The 26,262-nt window shown below is 39.2% G+C and overlaps 1 protein-coding gene across 1 annotated transcript in view; it reads left to right on the top strand.

Moving 5' to 3' along the window:
• TLK1 (tousled like kinase 1) overlaps positions 1-26,262 on the top strand; it is a 171,466-nt gene that overhangs the window by 35,561 nt on the left and 109,643 nt on the right. The window contains exon 2 of the mRNA XM_080668804.1: positions 23,608-23,726. Within this exon, the coding sequence (XP_080524930.1) occupies positions 23,608-23,726 (119 nt within the window). The remainder of the gene's footprint in view (positions 1-23,607; positions 23,727-26,262) is intronic.

Genomic DNA, 26,262 nt, shown 5'->3' on the forward strand with positions numbered 1-26,262 from the left:
AGACAGCATAGAAGGAAGAGGGAGGGAAAGCGAGGCAGTGGCATCAGGAGGGAAAGCGCGGGGGTTGCGGCGGCTACGGGAAGGAAAGCGCGGGGGAGGGGGGAGTGCGGGCCAGCAGCGGCGGGAGGGAAAGCGCAGGGGGCGGGAGGGGTGGCGGTGGCGGGAGGGAAGCCCGCCGGAAGCCCTGTTCTTGCAGGAATCTTCCTGCAACGGGCCTCTAGTCTTCTAGAATTGAAACTTTGTAGCCTTGAGCAGAGAAAGCCAAGGCAGGCCAGGGCTGTGGGAGCTTGGCTTCCTCCATCACCAGGGGCAACTCAAGTCTCCTGCTCTCTCCAGCTCTGTGGCTGCTGCCATTTTTGTTGGGATTTATTTATTTTCTATAATTGAAACTTTGTAACCTTGAGTGGAGGCCTGGGCCTGCCAGGGTGTGCGGGAAGCTTGGCTTCCTCCATTGCCAGGGAAACCCAAGCCTGCTGCTCGCTCCGTGGCTGCAGCCATCTTGGTTGGGTTAATTTGCGTACTCGCTCCTGATTGGCTGGTGGGCGTGGCTTGTGGGTGTAGCGGAATGATGGTAAATTTGCAAATTACTCTTTTATTAGATAGGACTAGCTGATCTTTCACTTAATATTTTTTCACCTATATTAATGAATGAGATAGATCTGTAACGTTTCCTTTTGTCAGGTTTTGTATCAAGGTAACACTGGCTTCATAAAAATGAGTTGGGAACTGTTGTTTTTTTTATCATTATCTCAAAGAATTTATGTAAGAAAGGGTGTTTGAATATTTGGTAGAATTCACTGAGGGAAGCTTTCTAGGCTTGGAATTTTCTCTGCAGGTAAGTTTTAAGTAATGGCTTTAATTTCTATATCATAGTGTTCTTTAGTTTCCTTTTTCTTATCAGTTTTGGTAAATTGTGTTTTCTGGGAAATCCTCCATTTTATCTAAAATATATCTGCATAAAATTGTAACTAATATTCCCTTATTATCTTTCTAAGTCTGTGATCTGGGTGATGTCCTCTTTTGCATTCCTGTAGTCACTATTTGTGTCTTGTCTCTTTTTCTTGATTCGTCTTACCAGTTTATTAATCTTTTTGCAGACTTTTTATTTTGTTTATTCTTTCTATTTGATTAATTTTTGTTCACTTTTTTTATTGTTTCTCTTTTTGACTTTTTTTTTGGGTTTAATTTGCTGCTCTTTGTCTAGATTTTTGTGAAATATACTTAGGTCTGGATTTTCAGTCCCTGCCCCACGTGTATTTGAAGGTATAAAGTTCCCTTAGCATGGGTTTGGTTTCCATTCTCAAATTTCTTTTGAAATTTCATTTCTTTTGCTTTTAAAAAAACACAACACTGAAAGCGTAAAATTTACCATTTTTAAAGTATACAGTTCAGCCCCCCAGGTTTTGATATGTGCATGTCCATGTATATTATATGTGTATATGTGCATATTTCACTCAGTTCAAAATAGTCTATAATTTCCATGTTTCTTACTTGATGTATGGATTATTCAGAAATATATTGTCTAATTTTTAAACATAATGTTTTTCTAAATGGCTTTTTGTTACTGATTTCTAACTTAGCTCTACTGTAATAAAAACTAAATCTACAAGATTTCAGTTCTTTAAAATGTGAGGCTTGCTTCATGACCCAACATATGGTCTTGGTAAATATTCCTTGTATAGGACAAAAGAAAATTGTAGGCTACAGTTGTTAGATATGGTATAATATGTATATCAGTTATATCAAGTTGGTTTTTAAAAAATTATCAGTACTTTTTTGTTTCTTTTATTCAGAGAAAGGTTTGTTAAAATGTCCTGAAATGATTCTAGACTTGGCTGTTTCTATATAGTTTCTATCATTTTGTGTTTTATATATTTCAAATATATTAAAGGTGCTTTAAAATTAAGAATTTTTGTTTCTACCTGGTAAATCAAACTTCTTAATCACCATGAAATGTCCCTCTTTATCTCTAGTAATGCATTTTGCCTTACAGTGTACATTCATGTTAAAACAGACAACACTAGCTTTCATTTGTGTTTGCATGGTGTATCTTTCTCCATCCTTTTACTTTTAAAATACACATATATTTTATTGATTTCAGAGAGGAAAGGTGAGGGAGAGAAAGAAATATCAATGATTAGAGAATCATTGATTGGCTGCCTCCTGGTTCAGGCATATGCCCTGACCCAGAATCGAACCCTGACCTCCTGGTTTATAGGTCGATGCTCAACTACTGAGCCAGGTATGCTGGGTTTACTTTTTGTTGTTGTTAATCTTCGCCTGAGGATATTTTTTCCCCACTGATTCTTAGAGAGAGTGGAAGGGAGGGGTGGGGGGAGAAATAAACATCGATGTGAGAGAAACACATCAGTTGTTGCCTCCCACATGCCTGACCGGGGCCTAAGATCAAACCTGCAACTGAGGTATGTGCCCTTGACTGGAATCCAACCTGCGACCCTTCAGTCCACGGGCTGACGCTCCAACCACTGAGTCAAACCAGCTAGGGACTTTTACTTTTTTAAAAATAGAAGTTATTGGGATGACATAGGTTAATAAGATTATATAGGTTTCACTCTGGCTGGTGTGGCTGTTAGTTGAGAGTTGTCCTGTGCACCAAAGGGGGTCGCTGGTTTGATTCCTGGTCAGAGCACATGCCCCGGTTGCAAGTTCAATCCCTTGTAAGGATGGGTGTTTCTCTCTCATCGATGTTTCCCTCCCTCTCTCTTCCCCCAGCTCCCATTTCCTTTCTCTCAAAAAAAAAAAAAAATCAATAAAAACATATCCTCTGGTGAGGATTAAGAAAACATAACTGTTATTAGTTCATGAGTAGTACAAAAACAGGCAGTGCTTACTGATCCCTGGTATAGAGTCATCTTCCCTGAGGAAGTTGAGCCCTTCTTGTCAACCAGTTATCCAAATGGTTTTGGTAATTTTAAATTAAAGAGCAGATGTTTTCTTCTTTTAATAGAGAAAAGTCGTTAGTTCTATATGTTGCTGAAAAAATGTTCACATATGTATATAGTTTTAATTGTGGTAAAAGACACATAAAATTTACCATCTTAACCATTTCTAAGTGTTCAGTAGTATTAAATATGCTGACATTATTGTACAACTGATCTCGAGAACTGTTTCACCTTAAAACTGAAACTCATTTTAAACAACAGCTTCTCAGTCCCCTGTCTCCAGCCTCTGACAACCACCATTTTATTTTGTCTCCATTAATATGACTACTCTAGATACGTCGTAGGAGTACAGTCATACATGTTTGTCTTTCTTGACTGGCTTGTTTCACTTAGCATAATGTCCTCAAGGTTCATCTATACTGTAGTGTATGTCAGAATTTCCTTCATTTTTGAGGCTGAATAACGTTCCATTTTATGTATTATAATATACCGTATTTTGTGTATTCATTCATCCATTGATGTTCACATTACTTGCTTCTAGGTCTTGACTGTGGTGAATAATGCTGCTATAATCATGGGTATGCAGATAACTCTTTGAGATCCTGTGTTCAGTTCTTTTGAATATATACCCAGAAGTGGGATTAGTGGATCATGCGGTAATTTTATTTTTAATTTTTTGAGGAACTGCCATCCTGTTTTCCATAGCAGTTGTACCCTTTTATAGTCCTACCAACTGTGCACAAGCATTCCAATTTCTCCACATCCTTGCCAACACACACACACAAACACACATTTTTTTTTTACAGTAGTCACCCTAATAGGTATGAAGCAATATCTCATTGTAGCTTTTATTTGCAGTTCCTTAATTAGTGATGTTGAGCATCTTTTTATATGCATATTGATCATTTATATTTTGTCTCTGGAGAAATGTTTATTCAAGTCCTTTGCCCATTTTAAAATCAGGTTATTTGTTACTCAACTGTGTTATTTTTAACAAGAGGCCCAGTGCACGAAATTCTTGCAGGGGGGGGGTGTGTCCCTCAGCCCAGCCTGCACACTCTCCAATCTGGGACCTCTCGAGGGATGTCCAACTGCCCGTTTAGGCTTAAACGGGCAGCCGGACATCCCTCTCACAATCCAGGACTGCTGGCTCCCAACAGCTCGCCTGCCTGCCTTCCTGATTGCCCCTAACTGCTTCTGCCTGCCAGCCTGATCACCCCCTAACCACTCCCCTGACAGCCTGATTGATGCCTAACTGCTCCCCTGCCAGCCTGATTGCCCCTAACTGCCCTCCCCTGCAGGCCTGGTCACCCCTAACTGCCCTTCCCTGCAGGCCTGGTCACCCCTAACTGCCCTCCCCTGCAGGCCTGATCGCCCACATCTGCCCTCCCCTGCAGGCCTGTCCCTCCCAACTGCCCTCCCCTGCTGGCCATCTTGTGTCCACATGGGGGCAGGTTCTTTGACCACATAAGGACAGCCATCTTGTGTGTTGGAGTGATGATCATTTTGCATATTACTCTTTTATTAGGTAGGATAGAGGCCTGGTGCACGGGTGGGGGCCAGCTGGTTTGCCCTGAAGGGTGTCCTCGATCAGGGTGGGGGTTCCTTTGGGGCATGGGGTGGTCTGGGCGAGGGGCCTGTGGTGGTTTGCAGGCTGGCCATGCCCCCTGGCTACCCAAGCGGAGGCCTGGGATCTGGGATTTATTTATCTAATTGAAACTTTGTAGCCTTGAGCAGAGGCCAGGGCCAGCCAGGAAGTTTGGCTTCCTCCATTGCCGGGGAAACCCAAGCCTCCTGCTCGCTCCGTGGCCGCAGCCATTTTTGTTGGGATTTATTGATCTTTTATAATTGAAACTTTGTAGCCTTGAGTAGAGGCTTGGGCCAGCCAGAGTGTGCAAGAAGCTTGGCTTTCTCCATTGCTGGGAAAACCTAAGCCTCCTGTTCGCTCTGTGGCTGCAGCCATTTTTGTTGGGATTTATTTGTCTTCTATAATTGAAACTTTGTAGCCTTGAGCGGAGGACTGAGCCGTCCAGGGTGTGCAGGAAGCTTGGCTTCCTCCATTGCCGGGGAAACCGAAGCCTCCTGCTCGCTCTGTGGCCACAGCCATCTTGGTTGGGTTAATTTGCATACTCGCTCCTGATTGGCTGGTGGGCGTGGCTTGTGGGTGTAGCAGAATGATGGTAAATTTGCATATTACTCTTTTATTAGATAGGACAGTGGTCGGCAAACTCATTAGTCAACAGAGCCAAATATCAACAGTACAACGATTGAAATTTCTTTGGAGAGCCAAATTTTTTAAACTTCTTCTAACGCCACTTCTTCAAAATAGACTCGCCCAGGCCGTGGTATTTTGTGGAAGAGCCACACTCAAGGGGCCAAAGAACCGCATGTGGCTCGTGAGATAAGATAATGCAATTTCCTCTCTTGCAGTGTGTCTACAAGTACAAATAAGTAGATTAACATAGTTTGTCCATATTTATAAAGGTAGTATGTTGTAAGAATGAGGAGCACAGTAAGGAGTTCTGATTTGCTGAAAGCCAATCTAATAGAGAAGTTAAACATACCTTAATTTTTTTTTAAAGTACATGAACAGCAACCTGGAAAGATTAAGTATATATAATGTAACAAAAAAAGAAGTAGAGTTGATTTTTATGTGCCATATAGAATTATTCAATCACATATATGATGTATTCAAGTAGTATGTTAAGCAGATAACTTTAGGGAGTTGTTATGGTGTGTATATTTAGGCTTACATAGTGAGTACATAAAATTGGTTCTGATGTATCCAGCCTTTTACATTACTTATTTTTCTCCTTATTCATAGTGGTGTGAGTTCTAGCACTAACTTACTTGTCTTTTAGACCCAATGATTTATAATAGTGTCAATCATATAAATGATCCATAGTATAGATGAATTTTGCAATATCTAGATGGAAAATGAAAACAGTTTTTTTCTCATCTTTTGTACTTTTATATTCTGTATTGTGAGCTGGGCTTTCTTTGTACCTATTTTTTCTTCTTACCACCCCTCAGCTCTTTGCTAATGATAATTGAATGAACCATTGTCCATTAAAGAGTCTTTTCATTGAGTCTTATTTAGTCTTTGTTGCTGATTGAATAGGATACCTGACGCCTGTAGTAAGAAACATGTTATTGTCCTTAAACACACCACATTCAAGTATCTTCAAAAAGGAATTTACGGCATCTCCCCATACCAGATCCTTTTTTAGTGACTGTTACTGTCAACTATCCCTGTATAAGTCAGAAACACTTCCCTTTCCAAATTTAGTGTGTCACCAAGTCCTATTGTTTTTTGTTTGTTTGTTTTGGTCCCCTAGGTACCTTTCTGATCTGCTCGTGCTCTATCTCCTCTTATCTAGATTACTATAGGGGCTTCCTCACTGGTGTCCGTGAATTTGGGAATGCCCGAGAATAACCATTTATTCATTCAGCAAATACTTATTGAGAGTCTTCTCTGTGTTGAGTGAACAAATAACCACACCCCCTCAATCCTCAATTCCTGTTATTTTGGAGCTTGTATTCTAGTGAGAGGAAGTATACTGACTCATCGATACAGCTGTAGATTCAGAATGACTACATCTGCCAGTGAATTTCAGGACTAGCAAGTATTCTCCTGAGTTGGCAGTGGAAGGAGATATGTGAAATTAACTTATGGGGTCCTCCATAACTTGGAATAGCAAGGTAAACACTAGTGACCTAGGGCTATATAACAATGTGCCTCACTAGAGTGACCAGGTGTTCTGTCAGCCTGTCTTAGCGTAGTCTAGCAGGCTGAATGGGCTTCAGATACCATGTCAGGTGTCCCCAAGGCAACCCCATGTTCAGATATTTGCTAGAAAGACTAGTGGGCTCAGCATACAGTCGTGTTCATGGATGAGACATATTACAGTGACATAGTAAAGTTACACAGCCAGACCATAAGGGGAAAAGGCCTAGGCATAGTCTGGAGGAATGAACCTCTCTGTAGGCTTCCTTATGGAGCACACACTCTTCCCCAGCTGTGAAAAAGTGTGCAGTATGTCTGTTCAGGGAAGTCCATTAGAGACTCTGCACTCAAGGTATCTTATTCCTAGCCAGGGGCTACTATAAAGTGTAACCATAATTATCGAATAAAAAGTGTACAGAAAACAGTGGAAGAAAATAAACTTGAATTTTTAACATTGTTTATCTTTTGGTAATAGAACTATGTATACGTGAGACATTTTAGGCTCTTAAGTTTTTGCATTTTTCTTTACTGTTGGCAACTTTGGGTTTATGAAAGGGAAAGAAGTAAAACTGCTTCTTGTCACTTTTATAAAAAAAATACATGTCTTTTTTACTTTTTAACACAAGGTAAATAAATTGGCATTAGGAAAGAAGTCACGAAAGAACTATAATCGAAAGAAAACTTGGAATAAGCCAGACTTTTAAAATCATGGTATAGATTCGTTGAAATACTATGGTGTAAGTTTGAGGGTCAACCTTAAAAGTTATAAATTTAATAAGATTTTGCAACCTGGGGTGGAGGTTGGGGGGCGGGAGAGGGCTGGAAGAAGTTTATGGGGGGAAAACGAGGACCCATGTAATACTTTCAACAATAAAGATTTTTAAAGAAGAAATAAAATAATTTGCATCTGTCACTGTTTTGGCAGCTTTGAGATTAATACACAAGTAAAAACTATGAGACTGATGTGATCCACAATTTCTTTAAATGACTGAATACTATAAAAAAAATGGCAGTCATAATCATTTGTAAAGATACTAGGTGATTGCTTCATTGAGTATTAGGTTAAACCATATGAATTTATTTAGCAGATTAAAAATAGTTGAAATCTGTAACTTTATATGGTCCAGTCTGGTAAAAATCATTCTTTATCCTTTGGTTTACTTAGCTTGTGTTATATATTTATCTGAAGGTAAAGGTTGATGTTTCTATAAGGTTGCAGATAATAGAAAGTATTGCTAAAATTTAAAAATTTTGTTTTTTGGGGCAACTTGATCATTGGAAATGTGTCTTTATAAAGGAACATTATGACCATAATGGGTTTATATGCTAATTTATGTATCAGGAACCTAAATTTTTCACATCTGGAATTTTGCAGCAATTTTGAGTTGGGAGTGGTAGTTAAAGATTGTTTTTATTTTTATCAAGCAGGATAATTTGTGTTAAACATGTGGGTATTTATAGCAGATGGGGTTCCTAAGCAGAGTAGTCTGTTTTGTTGGAAGTCTTGTGGATTTATTAATTTAAAAACTATTTATTTCTTCCTTATTCAAAGACTTAGGCTAGAGAAATTGAAAATGAATGAGTACATTGGAATGCTCTGCTGTTTGCTAATAACCTTTTCTTGCTTTCTCTCTTCCTATTACTTGGCATGCGATTCTGGGCAGTTGCTTATTTTTCTGGGACTCAATACTAGTAAGTAAAAATCATAGAGGCTATACAATTCAGGAACCTGCCATGGGCTTACAAGTATTATTCTCATTTAATTCACATAAGAATCCTTTTAGGCTGTGTTATTACCAGGATTTTATGGATGAGGAAGTCATTAAGAGGCGGATCTGGGATTTGAACTCAGTCTGGTATCAGAGTTCATGCTCTTAACCCTAAAGTGATACAGCTACAATAAATGTCCATAGAAATCAGTTTTAGGAGTCTCGTTGAAGATATGATAGAGATGATGTTGATGAAATAATACTTATGTTGATGTCACTATAAATATTTGAATATTTTAATCCTTGTTTATTATAATACATTGTTTTAGGTAGTATTTTAATAGGTACATAATGCTTATCTTGGACTTCTTACATACAGTACATGCAGCTTTCTTTCTGGTCAGAGATTTACTTCCCTGCTGCAGATGGACTATAAGGACCACAACAAATAAAGATTGTTCTGTACCCTTCTTTCACACTGAACTATTGAGGCAGAGAATAGACGATGAAGGAATACTGTGGAGCAGTAAGTCATCACTGTTCTTTTTAAGGTCTAAGTGGTATACCTCAGAGGAGTGGAATTTGGGAGATAGGAGAGTATTGGGGATTTTTCACTTTTGTATTTCTGTATTGTTTATTTCAACAAGCATGTATTAACAATGAGGAAAGGCATGAAACTATAAAAGATTCTTAAGTACTTAGTACTTTTGTTAGGGACAGGATACCAGTTGACTTTTTATTGAGAAGGTGGTAATTACTAGGTTGGGTGTTTTTTGTTGTTGTTTTTTGTTGTTAATCCTCACCAGAAGATATCTTTCCATTGATTTTTAGGGAGAGTGGAAGGTAGAGGGAGGGAGAAAGAGAGAGAGAAACATAAATGTGAGAGAGGCACACTGGTTGCCGTATTGCACATGCCCCAACCAGGGCCAGGATCAAGTCTGCAACCAACTGAAGTACGTGCCCTTGACCGGAATCGAACCTGGGACCCTTTAGTCTGAGGGCCAACACTCTCTCCACTGAGCCAAATCAGTAGGGCACTAGGTCAGGTTTTAACTAAATTACTATTTTGGAGCTTTCCTGGAGAACATTTCTTCTTACATGTTAAAGTAATGCTTTCTCACCTCTCCCCTACCTATGCCCAAACCACACATTTTTCTTTAGGACTATTCTTTTGGGACAATGATGCTTAGTTGAGTGGATATAAGTTCTAACAGAAGACAATACAATTTTACCTCTCAGTGTCTTAATTTATTATAGTTAAAATGAGAACTATAGTCCTAACTGGTTTGGCTCAGTGGTTAGAGTGTCAGCCTGAGGACTGAGGGGTACCAGGTTCGATTCCGATGGGGGACACTTGCCCGGGTTGTGGGCTTGATCCCAGTGTGGGGCATGCAGGAGGCAGCTGATCAGCGATTCTCTCTCATCATTGATGTTTCTATCTCTCCTTGTCCCTTTCTCTCTGGAATCAATAAAAATATTTTAAAAAATAAAATAAAATGAGAACTATATGTTAAATAGAAAAATAACATAGTTAAAAAATACATATGTATGTGTGCATCTGAATATATACATATGTATACGTGGGTGTATATATACAGACAGAGATTGATTGATTTTTAAAATAGCAAAGTTAATTCTATGCCTGAAGTTAGAGGAAGACGTGTTACATTACTACTACATTAACATAAAGAAATTAGGCTTGGCCGGTGTGTCTCAGTGGTTGAGCATTGACCCAGGAACTAAGAGGTTACCAATCCGATTCCTGGTCAGGACACATGCCTGAGTTTTCAGGCTCAATCCCCAGTAGGGAACATGCAGGAGGCAGCTAATTTATGATGTTCCTCTCTCTCCCTCTCTCTCTCTCTCTCTCTCTCTCTCTCAAAGAAAAAAAAATCATTAAAAACAAATAGAAATTAAGCATTAAAGTATATGCTGTTCTACCTACCAGCAGCTTCTTTCTAACATCCTGGAGAAACCTGGAAGGAAGCTTATATAATGTAACGTATATTAATATGCCAGTGTTTGCTGAGCACTTGTATTTTAGCATACATACAGTGCATGTTCACATTTATTGTAACTGGTTTAGTTCAAAACTCTTTATAAAACCTTAATCTAACAACTACAACGTTTGTACTTTTATTATCTTTGTTTTGTATATAAGGAGACATGAAGAGATTAAGGAACTTGGCCATGCTTACACAACTTACCTATCTGTGTATATTTAGTTTTGATAAAAGCACAATTAGCTGTCAGGCATTATTTTTTATTTATAAGAATAAGATTAAAATTAAAGTACTCTCATCTCTAAGGTGATGACAGTATATGGTAGAGAAGCAAAATCTAAACTCTCTGCTTTACCTCTGATGCAAGCTCTGTTTCCTTATATGAATACTTTGGTCTTAGTATGTCTGAAACCTTTGCTGTAAGGGTTACAACAAAAGTGTTTAAAATGACCATCTTAATTAATCTGATATGGAATGATTCTAGGTCAGACTTCTCTTTACCACAGACTTATATAGCTGAATGTATAGACTAGATTCAGGAACCTAGCTTTCTATGCTTACTCTCTTCAGTCATTGTAGGTAAAATAGTTGATGTGTATGTGTGTGAGTATATTTATGTGTATATTACAATACATATATGTTTGTATGTGTGCATAGATAGATGGCTCTGAAATAGATAGTTTAGTGAAACAATTTCCATAGGAATGTGATAGAGGACCAGAGAGAAAGGTTGAATTTATGAGAAATTGTATGACATTTTCCTTTGGAAAATAATTCTAGATATATACAATTAAATTCTAAGTGGATTAAATTTCCAAATGTTAATTTTTAAATCATTAGGGAAAAATGTAGGAGGTATTTTCATTAGATTCGTGGAGGAGAAAGGTTATTAGAAAATAGAGATATTGGGCTGCTTTTGTGGTAGCTTATTTAACATGTTCTTTTATGCCAAAAATTAGTATACTATTTAAATAGGATATCAGTGTGGAATAAATGATGGAATGGAATGTAGTCAACAAAAATTATACTTACGTTCACTAAATACATTATACAAAATACTGTACATGAAAATAGATATGTTCCATTTATTAATCATGTTAAAATGAATATTTAAAGGCAAGAATCAAAAGTAATTCTAGAGTGTTAAACAGTGTAGACTTCTTGAAATCTTTTTGTATGCTTTCAAGTGCATTAAAAAACTTAAGAAAAGGAATTATTTAAATGGAATATTTTTGTTGAAATAATTTCTAACTTTATCCTAGTATTTCTGTGTGTGTTTTTTTAATCAGAGTTTTCTCTCGTCAGACATAATGTGGAAAGTATTAATAGAAGAAAGACCCTAACTGTTTTGTATAAGTCAGTTTATCAGATGTAATATGAAAAGTACATTGAAAAACTGGAATGAATTAAAATATTTTCAGACTTCAGGAAGTTTTAAATTAAAAAATATGAGGTGATGGCTTACCAGCAATTGAATCTACTGTTAGAAAGATCTTAGTGAGCAAACTCATTTCTATTACTTTTTGATTGGTAACTGGTATGAGCCTTTCTAGCACATGCTTTCTAGATATTTTTATTTTGTTTTGACTCTATCAAGGAAGATAATTAAAATATGATATAATGAAAAATTGGTTTTTTATCATAAAAAGGTGGTATCTATAATAATAAAAGCATAATATGCTAATTAGACCAGAGAGCCGAACGACCTTACAGACATCATTCCAGACGTCCTTCTGGACTAAGTCGCTGAGGCAGAGGTGGTTAGGGGCAATTAGGCAGGCAGGCGAGCAGTTAGGGGTGATCAGGCAGTCAGGCAGAGTGGTTAGGGGTGATCAGGCAGGCAGGCAAGAGTGGTTAGGGGCGATCAGGCAGGCAGGTGAGTGGTTAGGGGTGATCAGGCAGGCAGGTGAGTGGTTAGGGGTGATCAGGCAAGCAGGCGAGTGGTTAGGGGTGATCAGGCAGGCAGGCAGGAGAGTGGTTAGGAGCCAGTGGTCCCTGATTGACAAAGGGATGTCCGACTGCCGGTTTAGGCCCAATCCCGCAGGGATCCCTGCAAAGGGTACTGGATTGGGAGTGGGTGCAGGCCGGGCTGAGCTGCAGCCCCCCCCCCCCCCCCGCCCCGCCCCATGCATGAATTTCATGTACTAGGCCTGTAGTAACTATATAGTAATCTTGACTAATCAGAACTAATATGTCCAAATACATGCATCCTTTTGTAGACTGGCCACCTTGGGAGGCCACACTATTATAATAACTGATAACATTTATTAGTGACTTTTTGAGTGTATGAGAAGGAGAGAGAAAATGTTTATTAAAAGGGAACATGATAAACTGTTGTCATAGGTCAAATTGTGTCCTTCATTTATGTTGTTTCGCTAAAATGTTTCTTCTTTCTTCTTCATAGAACAGGATGTGATTGATCTCTAATTTGAGTAGTGACATCTCCTGTTTTACATACTTATGAAGTTTTGGATTTACCGTACATTTTAGGGAGCAGTTTAGTCAGAGTAGTGGCATACTAGCATAATTAAGAGGCAGATGGTTTTATTTTGAGATAGGTTATTCTTTAAGGTTGGTATGTATGGTCTTTATATTGTCTTTATAATTTCTTTATCAAAAGTATAAACATTTATTGTGTAACAGTTTAATGGATTATGGTGAAATTACATATTCTTCAGAAAATCTTACCTCTTGTAATTGAGGACTAAATTCTGGTGTCAGAAATGACAGTTTGATTCCATAAAAGATTAAAAATTTTGAAATGTGTTTGCTATGAAAGGAGTCAGCACACTACTTATTTTTGCATGGTTAAAAAAAAATGGAAAGAAGAATAATACTTTGTGACATGTGAAATTCAAATTTTAATGCTCATAAGTAAAGTTTTATTGGAACACAGCTGCTTTTGCATTATAATGACGGAGCTGAGTAGTTGTGACAGTAACCCTGTATGGCATTCTCATCACTTCGTACTGCTTTTAGTTCACTACAAATTTCATTGCTGCTGTTAAAACTTGATAGTATTTTGAGAGTTGTGTGTATTGCCAGTCTCCAGTATTTCTTTATTTATTTTATACCAGTGCATATCCATTATGTCAAAACAAGAAAAGAAAAAAATGGACTCTGAATGACATGCTTTTAAGGCATAGGGGAGTATTATTTTGTTATTGAATTACATAAGCAAAACATAGTCCTTATTATGCAGTGATACTGTAGCTGTGATAGAATACTTCATAAGTGACATTACTTCATTAAGCATACACCCAGTATTTTCAACTCTCAATTTTCTTAAAGTAACAGTCAATTTAAAAAGGCATATCTGATCACAGCATAAGTTCATAAAAATAAACATAGAAAAATGAGGCTGCCATCAGAATAAGTTTCTTAGTGGTTCATTTGTTAGCCAAGCAAGGAAAGCCATTTAGTGAATTAATTAAAATCTGTTTGATTGCAACAACAAAAAATACGTCCAGAGAAAATAAACTTGTTTTAGACTATTAACTTTTTTTAAAATAGTTTTATTAATTTTTAGAGAGAGAGGACGAGATTGAGAGAAAGAGGAAAACAACTGTGTGAGAGTGCAACATCAATTGGCTGCCTTCTGTACACCCGCCACTGGCATGTGCCTTGACTGGTAACTGAACCGGCAATCTCCTGGTCCAGGGGATGACACCCAACTAACTGAGCCACACTGCAGGGCTAGACTATTAACATTTTTAATCATTTAATCAAGAACCATTGATTTAAGAGTTGAGGATATTTGAAGTCAATTAAAAAACAAGACAAGTGATATAGAGTGATTTTCCTTGGCTCTTGATGAGTTGAAAGATGTTATTGATACTATTCAATTATTGTTTATTCAAGGTGTCAATACTAAGTTTGATGTGGAAAAAAAAATGAGCCTCTGTGAACAGTCTGTGTAGAACAACTACAGGTGAGAATATTTTCAAAGTTGAGAAAACACTAAGTACTATCTGAAGTAGGATCTGCCTAAGATGTACATACTACAACGATGGTAAAAATATATGTGAAACAGAAAAAGGATTATTTGGACAAATTCACAAAGCTTGTAAAAAGGAGATGTTCAAAGCCTGTGGTTATTCATTGTATTATTTGTTCATCAGCACATACTTTGTGGGAAATACTTGAATTTATCATGTTATTGAATCAATATTGTCAGTGGTGACTTTCATTTGCTCTCATGGACTTAACTAGTATCAGCTCCAAGAATTGTTTTTAGAAGCTGAATATCCTGTCTGGCTTAGCAGGTAAAATATTATTGCAATTATTTGAGCTAAGGGCTGAGATTGAAATTTTTCTTAACAAGGAAGATGAACCCCAACCACTATTATCAAATATGAATTGGCTTTGGAACTTTTATCTGTAGACTGGAAAATGTTTTGTATGAATTTAACCTAAAATTACATGGCAGAATAGTACTTACATGCAAAATTTAGCTGCAATAAAGTAATTTCAGTGGCAACTTTGAATCACAAGTGACATCAAGCTGCTTTATACATTTCTCATGCTGTCAAAGTGAGATCTTCATTCCCACATGAATTTTCATGAATATATTTTTCAGCTTCTAACTACAGTTCCAGCATCATTTTTCCAGACATTGAAAAACGCAACAAGTTTTCATATTTCAAAATCCCCACTTAATTGTGCACTTGAGGAACTTCTATCTAACTTGCAGTTGGAAGTGATTAATCTGCAATGTAATGATATATTGAAAGGCAAATATCAAAAGAATCTAATAGACTTCTATAACTGCCTTTGAAGTAATGAATATGCTTAATTAAAATCATGTGCTTGTGGACTGATACCAGTATTTGACAGTACCTATCTGTCAGAAAAGACATTTTCAAAGATAAATACATAAAATCTGATCAGCATTAACAAAGATGAGTATGTGCAATGGATTTTGATAACAGGAAGCTTTAATTAAGTGAAACATTACCCCCCCCCAATTACATTTTTTTAATTAGCAGACTTACATATTATAAAATACTAGAGGCCCGATGCACGAAATTTCATGTAAGAGTAAACCTTCGCAGCCATGGCTGCCTGGATCCCTCGGTCATAGCCACAGCGGCTATCTCAATCCCGGGGCTGCAGCCCCGGCTTTTTCCCCAGAAGGACGTCCGGTCTAATTAGCATATTACGCTTTTATTATTATAGACTAGAGGCCTGTTGCAGGAAGATTCCTGCAAGAATAGGTTCATAAAAATAAACATAGAAAATGAGGCTGCCATCAAAATAAGTTTGAGTGGCTCCTGCTTCCCTCCCATCTCCGCCGCCCCGCCTGCTTCGCTCCCTTCTGCAGCACTTGGCTTCCTTCTACACTGTCTTCAGTCTTTGCTCTGCACCTGGATATGCAAATTAACCGTCATCTTGGTTGGGTTAATTTGCATGCTCGCTCCTGATTGGCTGGTGGGTGTGGCTTGTGGGCATAGTGGAGGTATGGTCAATTTGCATGTTTCTCTTTTATTAGCTAGGATTATACTCAGGTATTATTATATCTTGAATTTTTTCATTAAAAAGCTTTTCTCTTGTTATAATAGCATCTATGTGATTTTGCCTATTGCCTGAAAAGACTAAAATACTTATGATCTTGCCTTTTACAGAAAAAGTTTGTGCTTCTCTAACATGAATGCACATAGTAATTACATGAGGATGTGGTTAAAATGCAGATTCTCATTTGATAGGCCTGAGGTGGGACCCAGGATTTTGTATTCCTTATAAGCATCTGAGGTGATAACAGGTGGGACTACATTTAGAGAAGCAGGCTTTAGTATATTCAAGGTTAGATTTTTAGACAGGTACACTAATACTTGTTAAGTATCTATTATGTGCCAGGGGTTATACTAGGGACTCTTGCATATATTGCCTCTTTAAAATGTCATAAAAACTTCTTAGAAGGTATTAAGGACTACAATGAGATTGGAAACCCTAGTAAGAGTTTTCAGTTAGAAACATTGTGTTCTGTTTTTTTCTTTTCTTTCTTTTTTTTTTTTTTTTGCCTTGGACCTCATGGGGGAGAAGGAAGTCCTAGAGGAAGCTATACATCTAAGAAAAAAATGATGGGAAACAAAATACATTATGAGCTGATCCAGGTCAAAGTAAGGACTGATTAGATGTCCTCATCTTCTCTACTAAATTTCAGTGGACCATCGATCGATTACCAAGCCAAGGAGTGGACATGTTATATAGCAGTGTAGCACATATATATTTTGCAAACATTGTTTTCCCAGTCTCTTATTTATGTTTTAATTTTTATAACCATGTCTTTTGAACTAGCAGAGTTAAAATTTTTATGAAGTCCAATTTTTTTTTCTTTTTAAAAATTATTTTTAAGAATGTGGTAAAATATACATAATACAAAATTTTTCATGTTAACTAATTTTATGGTCCGGTTGTACTACCATTACCAACATCTATCTCCAGAACTTCTGTCTTTCCCAACTGAAACTCTCTATACATTAAACACTAACTTTCCATTCCACCATGCCCCTCAGTCTCTGTCAGCCATCATTGTACTTTTAGTCTCTGTGAATTGGAGTACTCTAGGAACCTCATGTAAGTGGAATCAGACAGTACTTATTTGTCTGGCTTATTTCACTTAGACTACTAACTTCAAAGTTCATCTATGTTGCAGCCTGTGTCAAAATTTCCTTCATTTTTAAACACTGACTAATATTCCATTTTGCATATATACCACATTTTATCTATTTATTTATTCATTGTGGACATTTAAGTTGCTTTCACCTTTTTGGCTATTGTGAATAATGCTGCTATCAACATGAGATGTACAAATATCTATTCTAGTCCTTGCTTTCACTTCTAGATTTATACTCAGAAGTGGACTTTCTAAATCATATGGTAATTCTACGTTTTATTTTTTGAGGAGCTGCCATACAGTTTTTCATGTGACTGCACCAGTTTACATTCCAGCAGTGTACAAGGGTGCAAATTTCTCCACATCCTAGCTAACACTCTTTTCTTTTTATAATAGCCATCCTAATGGTTGTTAAGTGGTATCACATTATAGTTTTGATACGCATTTCTCTAATAATTAATGATATTGAGCCTCCTTTTATGTGTTCATTGGTCAGTTGCATAACTTTTTTGGAGAAATGTCTGTTTTAGACATTTTAAAACTGCATTTTATTTTTCTTATTGAGTTGTAGGATTTCTTTATACATTCTGGGTATCAATCCTTTATGAGATATTTGATTTGCAGATATTTTCACCCATCCTTTGGGCTGCTTTTTTGCTTTCTTGGTGGTGTCGTTGGATGCACAGAAGTTTCTAATTTTTATGAAGTCCAACTTACCGATTTTTTCTTTTATTGCCTATGCTTTTGGTTTCAAAATCCAAGAAATCATTGCCAAATCCTATCACATTAAGGTTTTCCCCTGTTTTCTTCTAAGACTTGTGTCTTACGTTTAGTTTTGTGTTTTATCCTATATAATAAAGAGGTAATATACAAATTGACCATCACTCCAACACACAAGATGGCCACCACAAGATGGCCTGCAAGGGAGAGCAGTTAGGGGCAACCAGAACGGCAAGGGAGGGCAGTTAGGGGTGACCGGGCCAGCAGGGGAGGGCAGGTAGGGACAACCAGGCCTGCAGGGGAGGGCAGTTAGGGGCGACCAGGCCGGCAGGGGAGGGTAGTTAGGGGTAATCAGGCTGGCAAGGGAACAGTTAGGCGTCGATCAGGCTGGCAGGAGTGCAGTTAGGCGTCGATCAGGCTGGCAGGGGGGTGGTTAGGGGGTGATCAGGCTGGCAGGCACAAGTGGTTAGGGGCTATTAGGCAGGCAGGCAGGCAGGCAGGCGAGCGGTTGGGAGCCAGCAGTCCCGGATTGTGAGAGGGATGTCCGACTGCCCATTTAGGCCCGATCCCACTGGACGAATTTCGTGCACTGGGCCTCTAATGTTTAGATATTTGATCAATTTTGAGTTAATTTTATTTATTTGTTGTTAATCCTCATCTGAAGGTATTTTTCCATTAATTTTTAGACAGAGTAGAAGGTAGGGGGAGAGACACACAGAGAGAAACATCCATGTGAAAGAGACACATTGATTGGTTGCCTCCTGCACACACCCAACCAGGGCTGGGAATCAAGCCTGCAACCAAGGCACATGCCCTTGATCGGAATCGAACCTGGGACCCTTCAGTCTTCAGGCCAATGCTCTATCCACTGAGCCAAACCAGCCAGAGCTTGAGTTAATTTTTATATATGGTGTTAAGATAAGGGTCCAACTTAATATTTTTGTAAGTGGATATCCAGTTTTCCCAATAAAATTTGTTGACTGTCCTTTCCCCATTGAATGGTCTTTGCGCACTTGTTGAAAGTCATTTGATTATATATTTGAGGGTTTATTTCTGGGCTCTCTATTTTATTCTATTGGTTTATATGTCTGTCTTTATGCCAGTAACATGTACTTGTTACTATTTTTGACCTGACAGAGTCACCAAGACTATTGTGTAGTAGAATTTTGTTTTGTTTATGTTTGTTTTTTTAATGAATGATGGTAATAAAATAGGAAAAATACATGGGGAAAATCCTTAACCTCATACCATATACAAATGTTAATTTAGGATGAACGTGGACCTCAACAGAAAAACAAAACTTATAAAGATGCTATTTTTTTACTTTGGGTCATGCAAAATTTTCTTAGAATAGAAAAATAATAATCAAAATAGAAAAATTAGATAATCTTTATTTCACCAAAATGAAACACTTCTGCTTGTCAAAACAGCATAAAAAATGGAAAAATATTAGAGACTTAGAGAAATTGTTTTTCTATCTACTTATCTATTAATGATCTGACAATGATTTGTAACGAGAATACATAAGTAATTCCCACATATAAATAACAATCTAATAAAAAATTGGGCAGAGGACTTGACAATATTCTTAACATCAACAATAAAGATATATACAAATTGCCAGTAAGATCATGAAAAGGTGCTAATGTCATTAGTAATCAGGGAAATGCAAATCAAAGTCAAAGCTGAGTAGCACTTCACACTGCTATAATAAAGATTTTAAAAAGTCAACATCAAATATTGGTAATCACATAGGAGTGTAAAATAGTACAACCACTTTGGAGACTTTTAGCAGTTTCTTAAATAGTTCATATGCAACATCCTCATGGTCCATCCTACTCAGTGGTATTAAAATGAAACATTTGTTTACAAAAGTAATTGTGCAAGAGTATTTATAGTGACTAGATACTGTAATTATTTTAAATGTAATTTAATGTTTTCAAAATAATCCTGTGGCAGCATAGAATTGATAGCAAAATCTCTATGAGTTGTAAGCTTTTTGAGGCCAGTCTGTCTTACTACTGCTTTATTTCCAGTGCCTACTTTAAGACTTGACTAACTTGTCATATACTAGGTGTTTCATTTGAGAATCATCAGTTTGAAATACGAGGGTATATGAAGAGAGCAGATGGCCCTGAATTGGCCCTTGGGAATGTTCATAGCTAACAGAGACCAAGAAGAGAAGCAGGAAAGACTTGGTTGAATTCTGAAAACTAGAATTCTGTATTTTAAAAACCAAGATTGAGAGGTGTTGTTGTGTGTGTGTGTTTTTTTTATCACCCTCCCTTCCCACCCACCCCCCCGCAAAGGAATAGTACACAATTTCTGATATAATAGCAGGATAAGGAAAAAGTGGTAGCATTGGTGGTATGTGAAAGCACTTTGTCAGAAGTATACTTATAATAGAAAACAGATTCCAGAGACCTAAGTTGGTTATGGTTATAAATCACTAACTTAAGGAAAGAATTATATTAATAGCATGGAATTCAAGAGAAAGTAGTTTTGTTTTGTTTTTTTGTTGTTGTTGGTTTAATTTAATAAATCTTTATTGTTCAGATTATTACAATTGTTCCTCTTTTTCCCCCCATAGCTCCCCTCCACCTGGTTCCCAACTCACCCTCTGCCCTTACCACCACCCCCACTGTCCTCATCCATAGATGTACGATTTTTGTCCAGTCTCTTCCTGCACCCCCCACACCCCTTTCCCTCCAAGAATTGTCAGTCCACTCCCTTTCTATGCCCCTGATTCTATTATATTCACCAGTTTATTCTGTTCATCAGATTTTTTATTCACTTGATTTTTAGATTTACTTGTTGATAGATATGTATTTGTTGTTCTTAATTTTTATCTTTACCTTTTTCTTCTTCCTCTTCTTAAAGAATACCTTTCAGCATTTCATATAATACTGGTTTGGTGGTGATGAACTCCTTTAGCTTTTTCTTATCTGTGAAGCTCTTTACTGACCTTCTATTCTGAATGATAGCTTTGCTGGGTAGAGTAATCTTGGTTGTAGGTTCTTGCTATTCATCACTTTGAATATTTCTTGCCACTTCCATGTGGCCTGCATAGTTTCTGTTGAGAAATCAGCTGACAATCATATGGGTGCTCCCTTGTAGGTAACTAACTGTTTTTCTCTTGCTGCTTTTAATATTCTCTCTTTGTCTTTTGCTCTTGGCATTTTAATTATGATGTGTCTTGGTGTGGTCCTCTTTGGATTCCTTTTGTTTGGGGTTCTGTGCGCTTCCTGGACTTGTAAGTCTTATTTCTTTCAGCAGGTAGGGGAAGTTTTCGGTCATTATTTCTTCAAATAGGTTTTCAATATCTTTCTCTCTTCTTCTGGCACCCCCATAATTCTGATGTTGGTACACTTGAAGTTGTCCCACAGGCTCCTTACACTATCTTCATATTTTTGGATTCTTTTTTCTTTTTGCTTTTCCAGTTGAGCGTTTTTTGCTTCTTTGTATTTCAAATCTTTGACTTGATTCTTGCGATCCTGTAGTCTGCTGTTGGATCTCTGTATATTTTTTATTTCAGTCAGTGTATGTTTAATTTGTAGTTGATCCTTTTTCATATCCTCGAGGGTCTCGCTAAATTTATCGGCCTTTTCTAGAAAATTCTTGAGTAACTTTATAACTGTGGTTTTGAACTCTATATCCAGTCGTTTGCTTTCCTCCATTTCTTTCATTTGTGATCTGTTTCTTTGTCTCCGCATTTTGGCTGCTTCCCTGCATTGATAGAGTGGCTTTGTGTGCTAGGTGTCCTATAGGGCCCAGTGGCTCAGCCTCCCCAGTTACCTGAGGTGTACACACTTGGTGCACCCCTTTGTGGGCTGTGTGCACAGTCTTGTTGTAGTTAAGCCTTGATTGTTGTTGGTATCACTGGGAGGAATTGACCTCCAGGCCAATTGGCTGTGAGGATCAGCTGTGTCTACGCTGGGAGAACTTCCGTGCTGGAGACACCCTTATGAGACAAGACTTGCAAAAGCCTCTGTGTTCAGCTTGAATGGGGCAGAGTCTCAGGGCGGAGCAGACAGCATTGGTTTCCCTTTAGCCCTGCCCTAATAGGCCCCTGTGTCTCAGTGTCCCTCGGTAATCGCTGCAAGCACCTCTGAGAGAAAGCCGCCCTCGAATTCCGCCGCTGCCAGACAGTCCAGTTTCTCCCCGAATGAGTCTGGGTCCCCAGAGTCTCGCCCGGAACTGGAATTCAGTGCAGTCGGGAGCTTTTGTCTCCCTCCTGCTTGAGAAAGCCAGCCTCCTTCTCATTTGCCCGTCCTCTCCGTGTGCGCCTCGGTACCTCTGCCTTTCGCAGTTCCTCTGAGTCTCAATGTGCTTTTCTCTTTCCTGACAGTCCAATTTTACCCCTTATGAGTCTGGGTCCCCAGAGTCTCGCCCGGAACTGGAGTTCAGTGCAGTCGGGAACTTTTGTCTCCCTCCCGATTGAGAAAGCCAGCCACGCACTCAGTTGCCAGTCCTCTCCGCGCGCGCGTCTCAGTACCCCTGCCTCCTGCAGCTCCTCTGAGTCTCAGTGTGCTTTTCTCTTTCCTTCTAGTTGTAGAATTTCCACTCAGCCAGCCTTCCTGTGGTTCTGGATGATGTCCGTTTTCTCTTTTAGTTGTAGTTTTGAAATTGTTGTGCGAGGTAGCAGTTTAGGTGTTTACCTATGCCACCATCTTGGTTTCTCGTTTTGTTTTTTTTAATGTATATATTTTTATTTCAGAGAGGAAGGGATGGGGAGAGAAAGAAGTATCAGTGATGAGAGAGAATCATTGATCAGCTGCCTCTTGCACACCCCCTAGTGGAGATTGAGCCCGCAACCCGAGCATGTGCCCTGCCCGGAATTGAATGGTGACCTCCTGGTTCATAGGTCAGCGCTCAACAACTGAGCCACACTGGCAGGCCAAGAAAGTGGTTTTTTTTAAAGACATATAAATGGAGGCCTAAGGAGGCAAAGAGGGAAAAGGTGCACTAGATGGGATTCAGACACATGCAAGATCCTTTGGATATCAAGAAAAATGGGATCAAAAGCAAAAATTGAAGGCTTGAACCTTTTTAAAGGCAGTTACCCGTTTGAGATGGTAAAAGAAGTGTACAGGGAAGACATTCAGATATAGGGAAGCAAATAAATGTGGAAGCATGGTCATTATCCATCTAGTTATCTGCCCAAATGAAGAAGAAAGGAATAAAGGGAACTTTAAATAAGGTTTATAGGAATAATTCTTAATCTTTAGGAGAGGATTGTCAGGGTGTGTGGAAGGAAACTAGTATCATTTGTAAATGTTCCACATGTGATTCTGGATTCAGGTAATAATACCCTTCTTGCTCCCTTTGAGAACCACTCATTTATGTCAGCAAAGAATTAGCAAGCATGGATAAAAGAATTTTTTAAGAGTTTAATTGAACTTTAGGTAAAATTTGTGGTGCCTTAGTCTGCATAGTAGCAATTATATGAAGGTGCTAATTTCTTCTCTTCATTCTCAAGGTGCTTGTTTAATAACAGATGTTACTGAACTGTTTATGTGTGCTTTTCATCTACCTGATAGAAAACATTCAAAACTATCAACTATACAAAAGTTTCATGAAATCAATTTAATAGCTCACAACCAGTGTTTTTCTTTTTTAATAGACTGGAATAGACTAGAAAATATTGATGTGCACTGTTTGTAGTAAGAAGTATTTGTGGAATTTTTTAATATGTATGTATCTGTATACTGAGTTAGGTGGAAAATATATTTCTTAATGTGGATTGCAATTAGAAGTGTTCGAAATCCACTGTAGGTTGTTTTGATAAATGAACAGTGGACATTATAAAGTCTCTTTCATCTCTTTGTAGAATTCATTAAGTGTAGTGACATATCAACTAAACACATATATGTGATTTACATTTAAAGATATATGTATATATTGTGTGTGTATTTTATTTTCTTATTAGGTGCAATGGATGAGCTTCATAGTCTGGATCCAAGAAGACAAGAATTATTGGAAGCTAGATTTACAGGAGTTGCAACTGGGAGCACCGGGAGCACTGGGAGTTGCAGTGTTGGAGCTAAAGTGAGTGAAATCATAATCTGCATTTGACATTCTTTCCTTGTATTAAATGGTCTAAAATGTATTTTATGCTTAACAGAAAAATATCCTATATAATAAAAGGCTAATATGCAAATTGTCCCCTCGGGAGTTTGACAGAGCAGGAGGTCGACCTCTCGCTACGACGAGCAGTGACCACCAGGGGGCGATGCGGAATGAAGGAAGGCCCCAGTTGGCATCCAGCAGCAGGGGGAAGGAAGACCCCAATTGGCCCTGATCACTGGCCAGGCCTAGGGACCCTACCCGTGCATGAATTTCGTGCACTGGGCCTCTAGTTCCTTACTATAATTTTTATAATGTATATGAAAAAATGCAGTGTTTATGAACCAGATTTCTAATACAGCATAGCATATTCCAGGGGCATTATGATATAACTAGAGGTCTGGTGCACGAAATTTGTGCATGGGGGTGGGGTGTGTTCCTCAGCACAGCCTGCACCCTCTCCAATCTGGGACCCCTTGAGGGATGTCCGACTAGAATCGAGCCTAAACGGACACCCTCTCACAATCCAGGATTGCTGGCTCCCAACCGCTTGCCTGCCTGCCTGCCTGATTGCCTCTAACCGCTTCTGCCTGCCAGCCTGATCACCCCCTAACCACTCCCCTGCCAGCCTGATCAACACCTAACTGCTCCCCTGCCGGCCTGATTGCCCCTAACTGCCCTCCCCTGCCGGCCCAGTCATCCCTAACTGTCCTCCCCTACAGGCCTGGTCGCCCCCAACTGCCCTCCCCTGCTGGCCTGGTCACCCCTAACTGCCCTCCTTTGCTGGCCTGGTCGTTCCTAACTGTCCTCCCCTGCCGGCCCCGTCACCCCTAACTGTCCTCCCCTGCAGGCCTGGTCGCCCCCAACTGCCCTCCCCTGCAGGCTTGGTCCTCCCTAATTGCCCTTCCCTGCTGGCCTGGTCTCCCCCCAACTGCTCTCCCCTGCAGGCCTGGTCACCCCCCTCAACTGCCCTCCCCTGCAGGCCTCGTCCCCCCAACTGCACTCCCCTGCAGGCCTGGTTGCTCCCAACTGCCCTCTCCTTCAGGCCTGGTCGCCCCCAACTGCCCTCCCCTGCAGGCCTGGGTTCCCCCCCAACTGCCCTCCCCTGCGGGCCTGGTCGCCCCCAACTGCCCTCCTCTGCTGGCCCGGTCACCCCTAACTGCCCTCTCTTGTAGGCCTGGTCTCTCCCAACTGCCCTCCCTTGCTGCCATCTTGTGGAGGCCATCTTGTGTCCACATGGGGGCAACCATCTTTGACCACATAGGGGCAGCCATCTTGTGTGTTGGAGTGATGGTCAATTTGCATATTACCTCTTTATTATATAGGATACAGCATATTAGGCTTAAGGGGTAAAAAGGAGTGTCTTTCTCCCATTACATAATTTTTACCTTTCTTGCCCTTTGTTTCTCTCTTGTCCCTATTATGCATATTCCTATCTGTACATTAATCCACTGCTTCTGACTACTGCAAAAAACTCAATAGTGTATCTGTTTGCTTTTCACTGATAGACATCAGGTTGTCTTCAACTCCCCACTGCCTCACACTGCAGTGAATTTCTTGTACTTGTTCTCTTTTGGAGCTTTGTGAGTAATTATTTAGGGTGTATTACCAAGAGTAGAACTGCTAGGACATAGGGTATGTGTAGACTTAGGTGGAATAAATAGTACAAGACTACTATTCAGAACATTGTACAAAACCAGTCTGCACTTTCAGCAGAGTGGAGTGCATGAGTGTTTTTATATCGCCACATCTCATATCCCCGGCATCATCCAGGTTCATCGTTCTTAGTAGTCTTATAGGTATGAAATAATATCTCATTGTTTTCCTTATATTACCAGTTACTTTGAGCATTTTATTCTATTCAAAATAAATTTTATTTTTATTCTTTGGATGATATCTAAGAAAGAATAAAAGTCTTAAAATAGCAATCTTTACAAATAGAACTGTTTGACAAAGAAGCTCGAAAACTAAAATTGGGTACAGTGGATCCTGATGGTATTCTAAAAGTTAAATACTTCTTCCCCAAACCTGCTCCACAAAGATATTCTATAGTTTCTTCTATTACTTTCATAGTTTTACTGTCGTATTTGCTCTTTAGTCCATCTAGGCCTCACCTTTTATATAATATTGATAGGGATCCAGTTTTATTTTTTTCCATGTAGTGAACCAGTTTAATCAGTAACTAGAGGCCTGGTGCACAAAATTTGTACATGGATGCGGTCCCTAGGCCTAGCCGACAATCGAAGCACAAATTGTCTGGCGTGGAAGGGCAGGGAGCCCTGTCCCCCGCTGCTGCCAGTGGTCACCGTCTGCGGGGCAATTGGCAGGGTGATCAGGCCCCCGCTCACACCCACCTTGGCCTGGCGCCACCCACTCACCTGCTCTACCATCCTGCCGCTGTCCTGTGCTTGTAGGGGCCCATCCGGGCCGGCAGCACTTCTATTGCTGCCCACTGCCAGCAGCGCATCGCTGACACCCACCATCTTCCGCGCCACCCCCCTGGTGGTCAGTGCACATC

This window comes from Plecotus auritus, assembly GCF_963455305.1.
Source record: "Plecotus auritus genome assembly, chromosome: 5".
NCBI lineage: Eukaryota > Metazoa > Chordata > Mammalia > Chiroptera > Vespertilionidae > Plecotus > Plecotus auritus.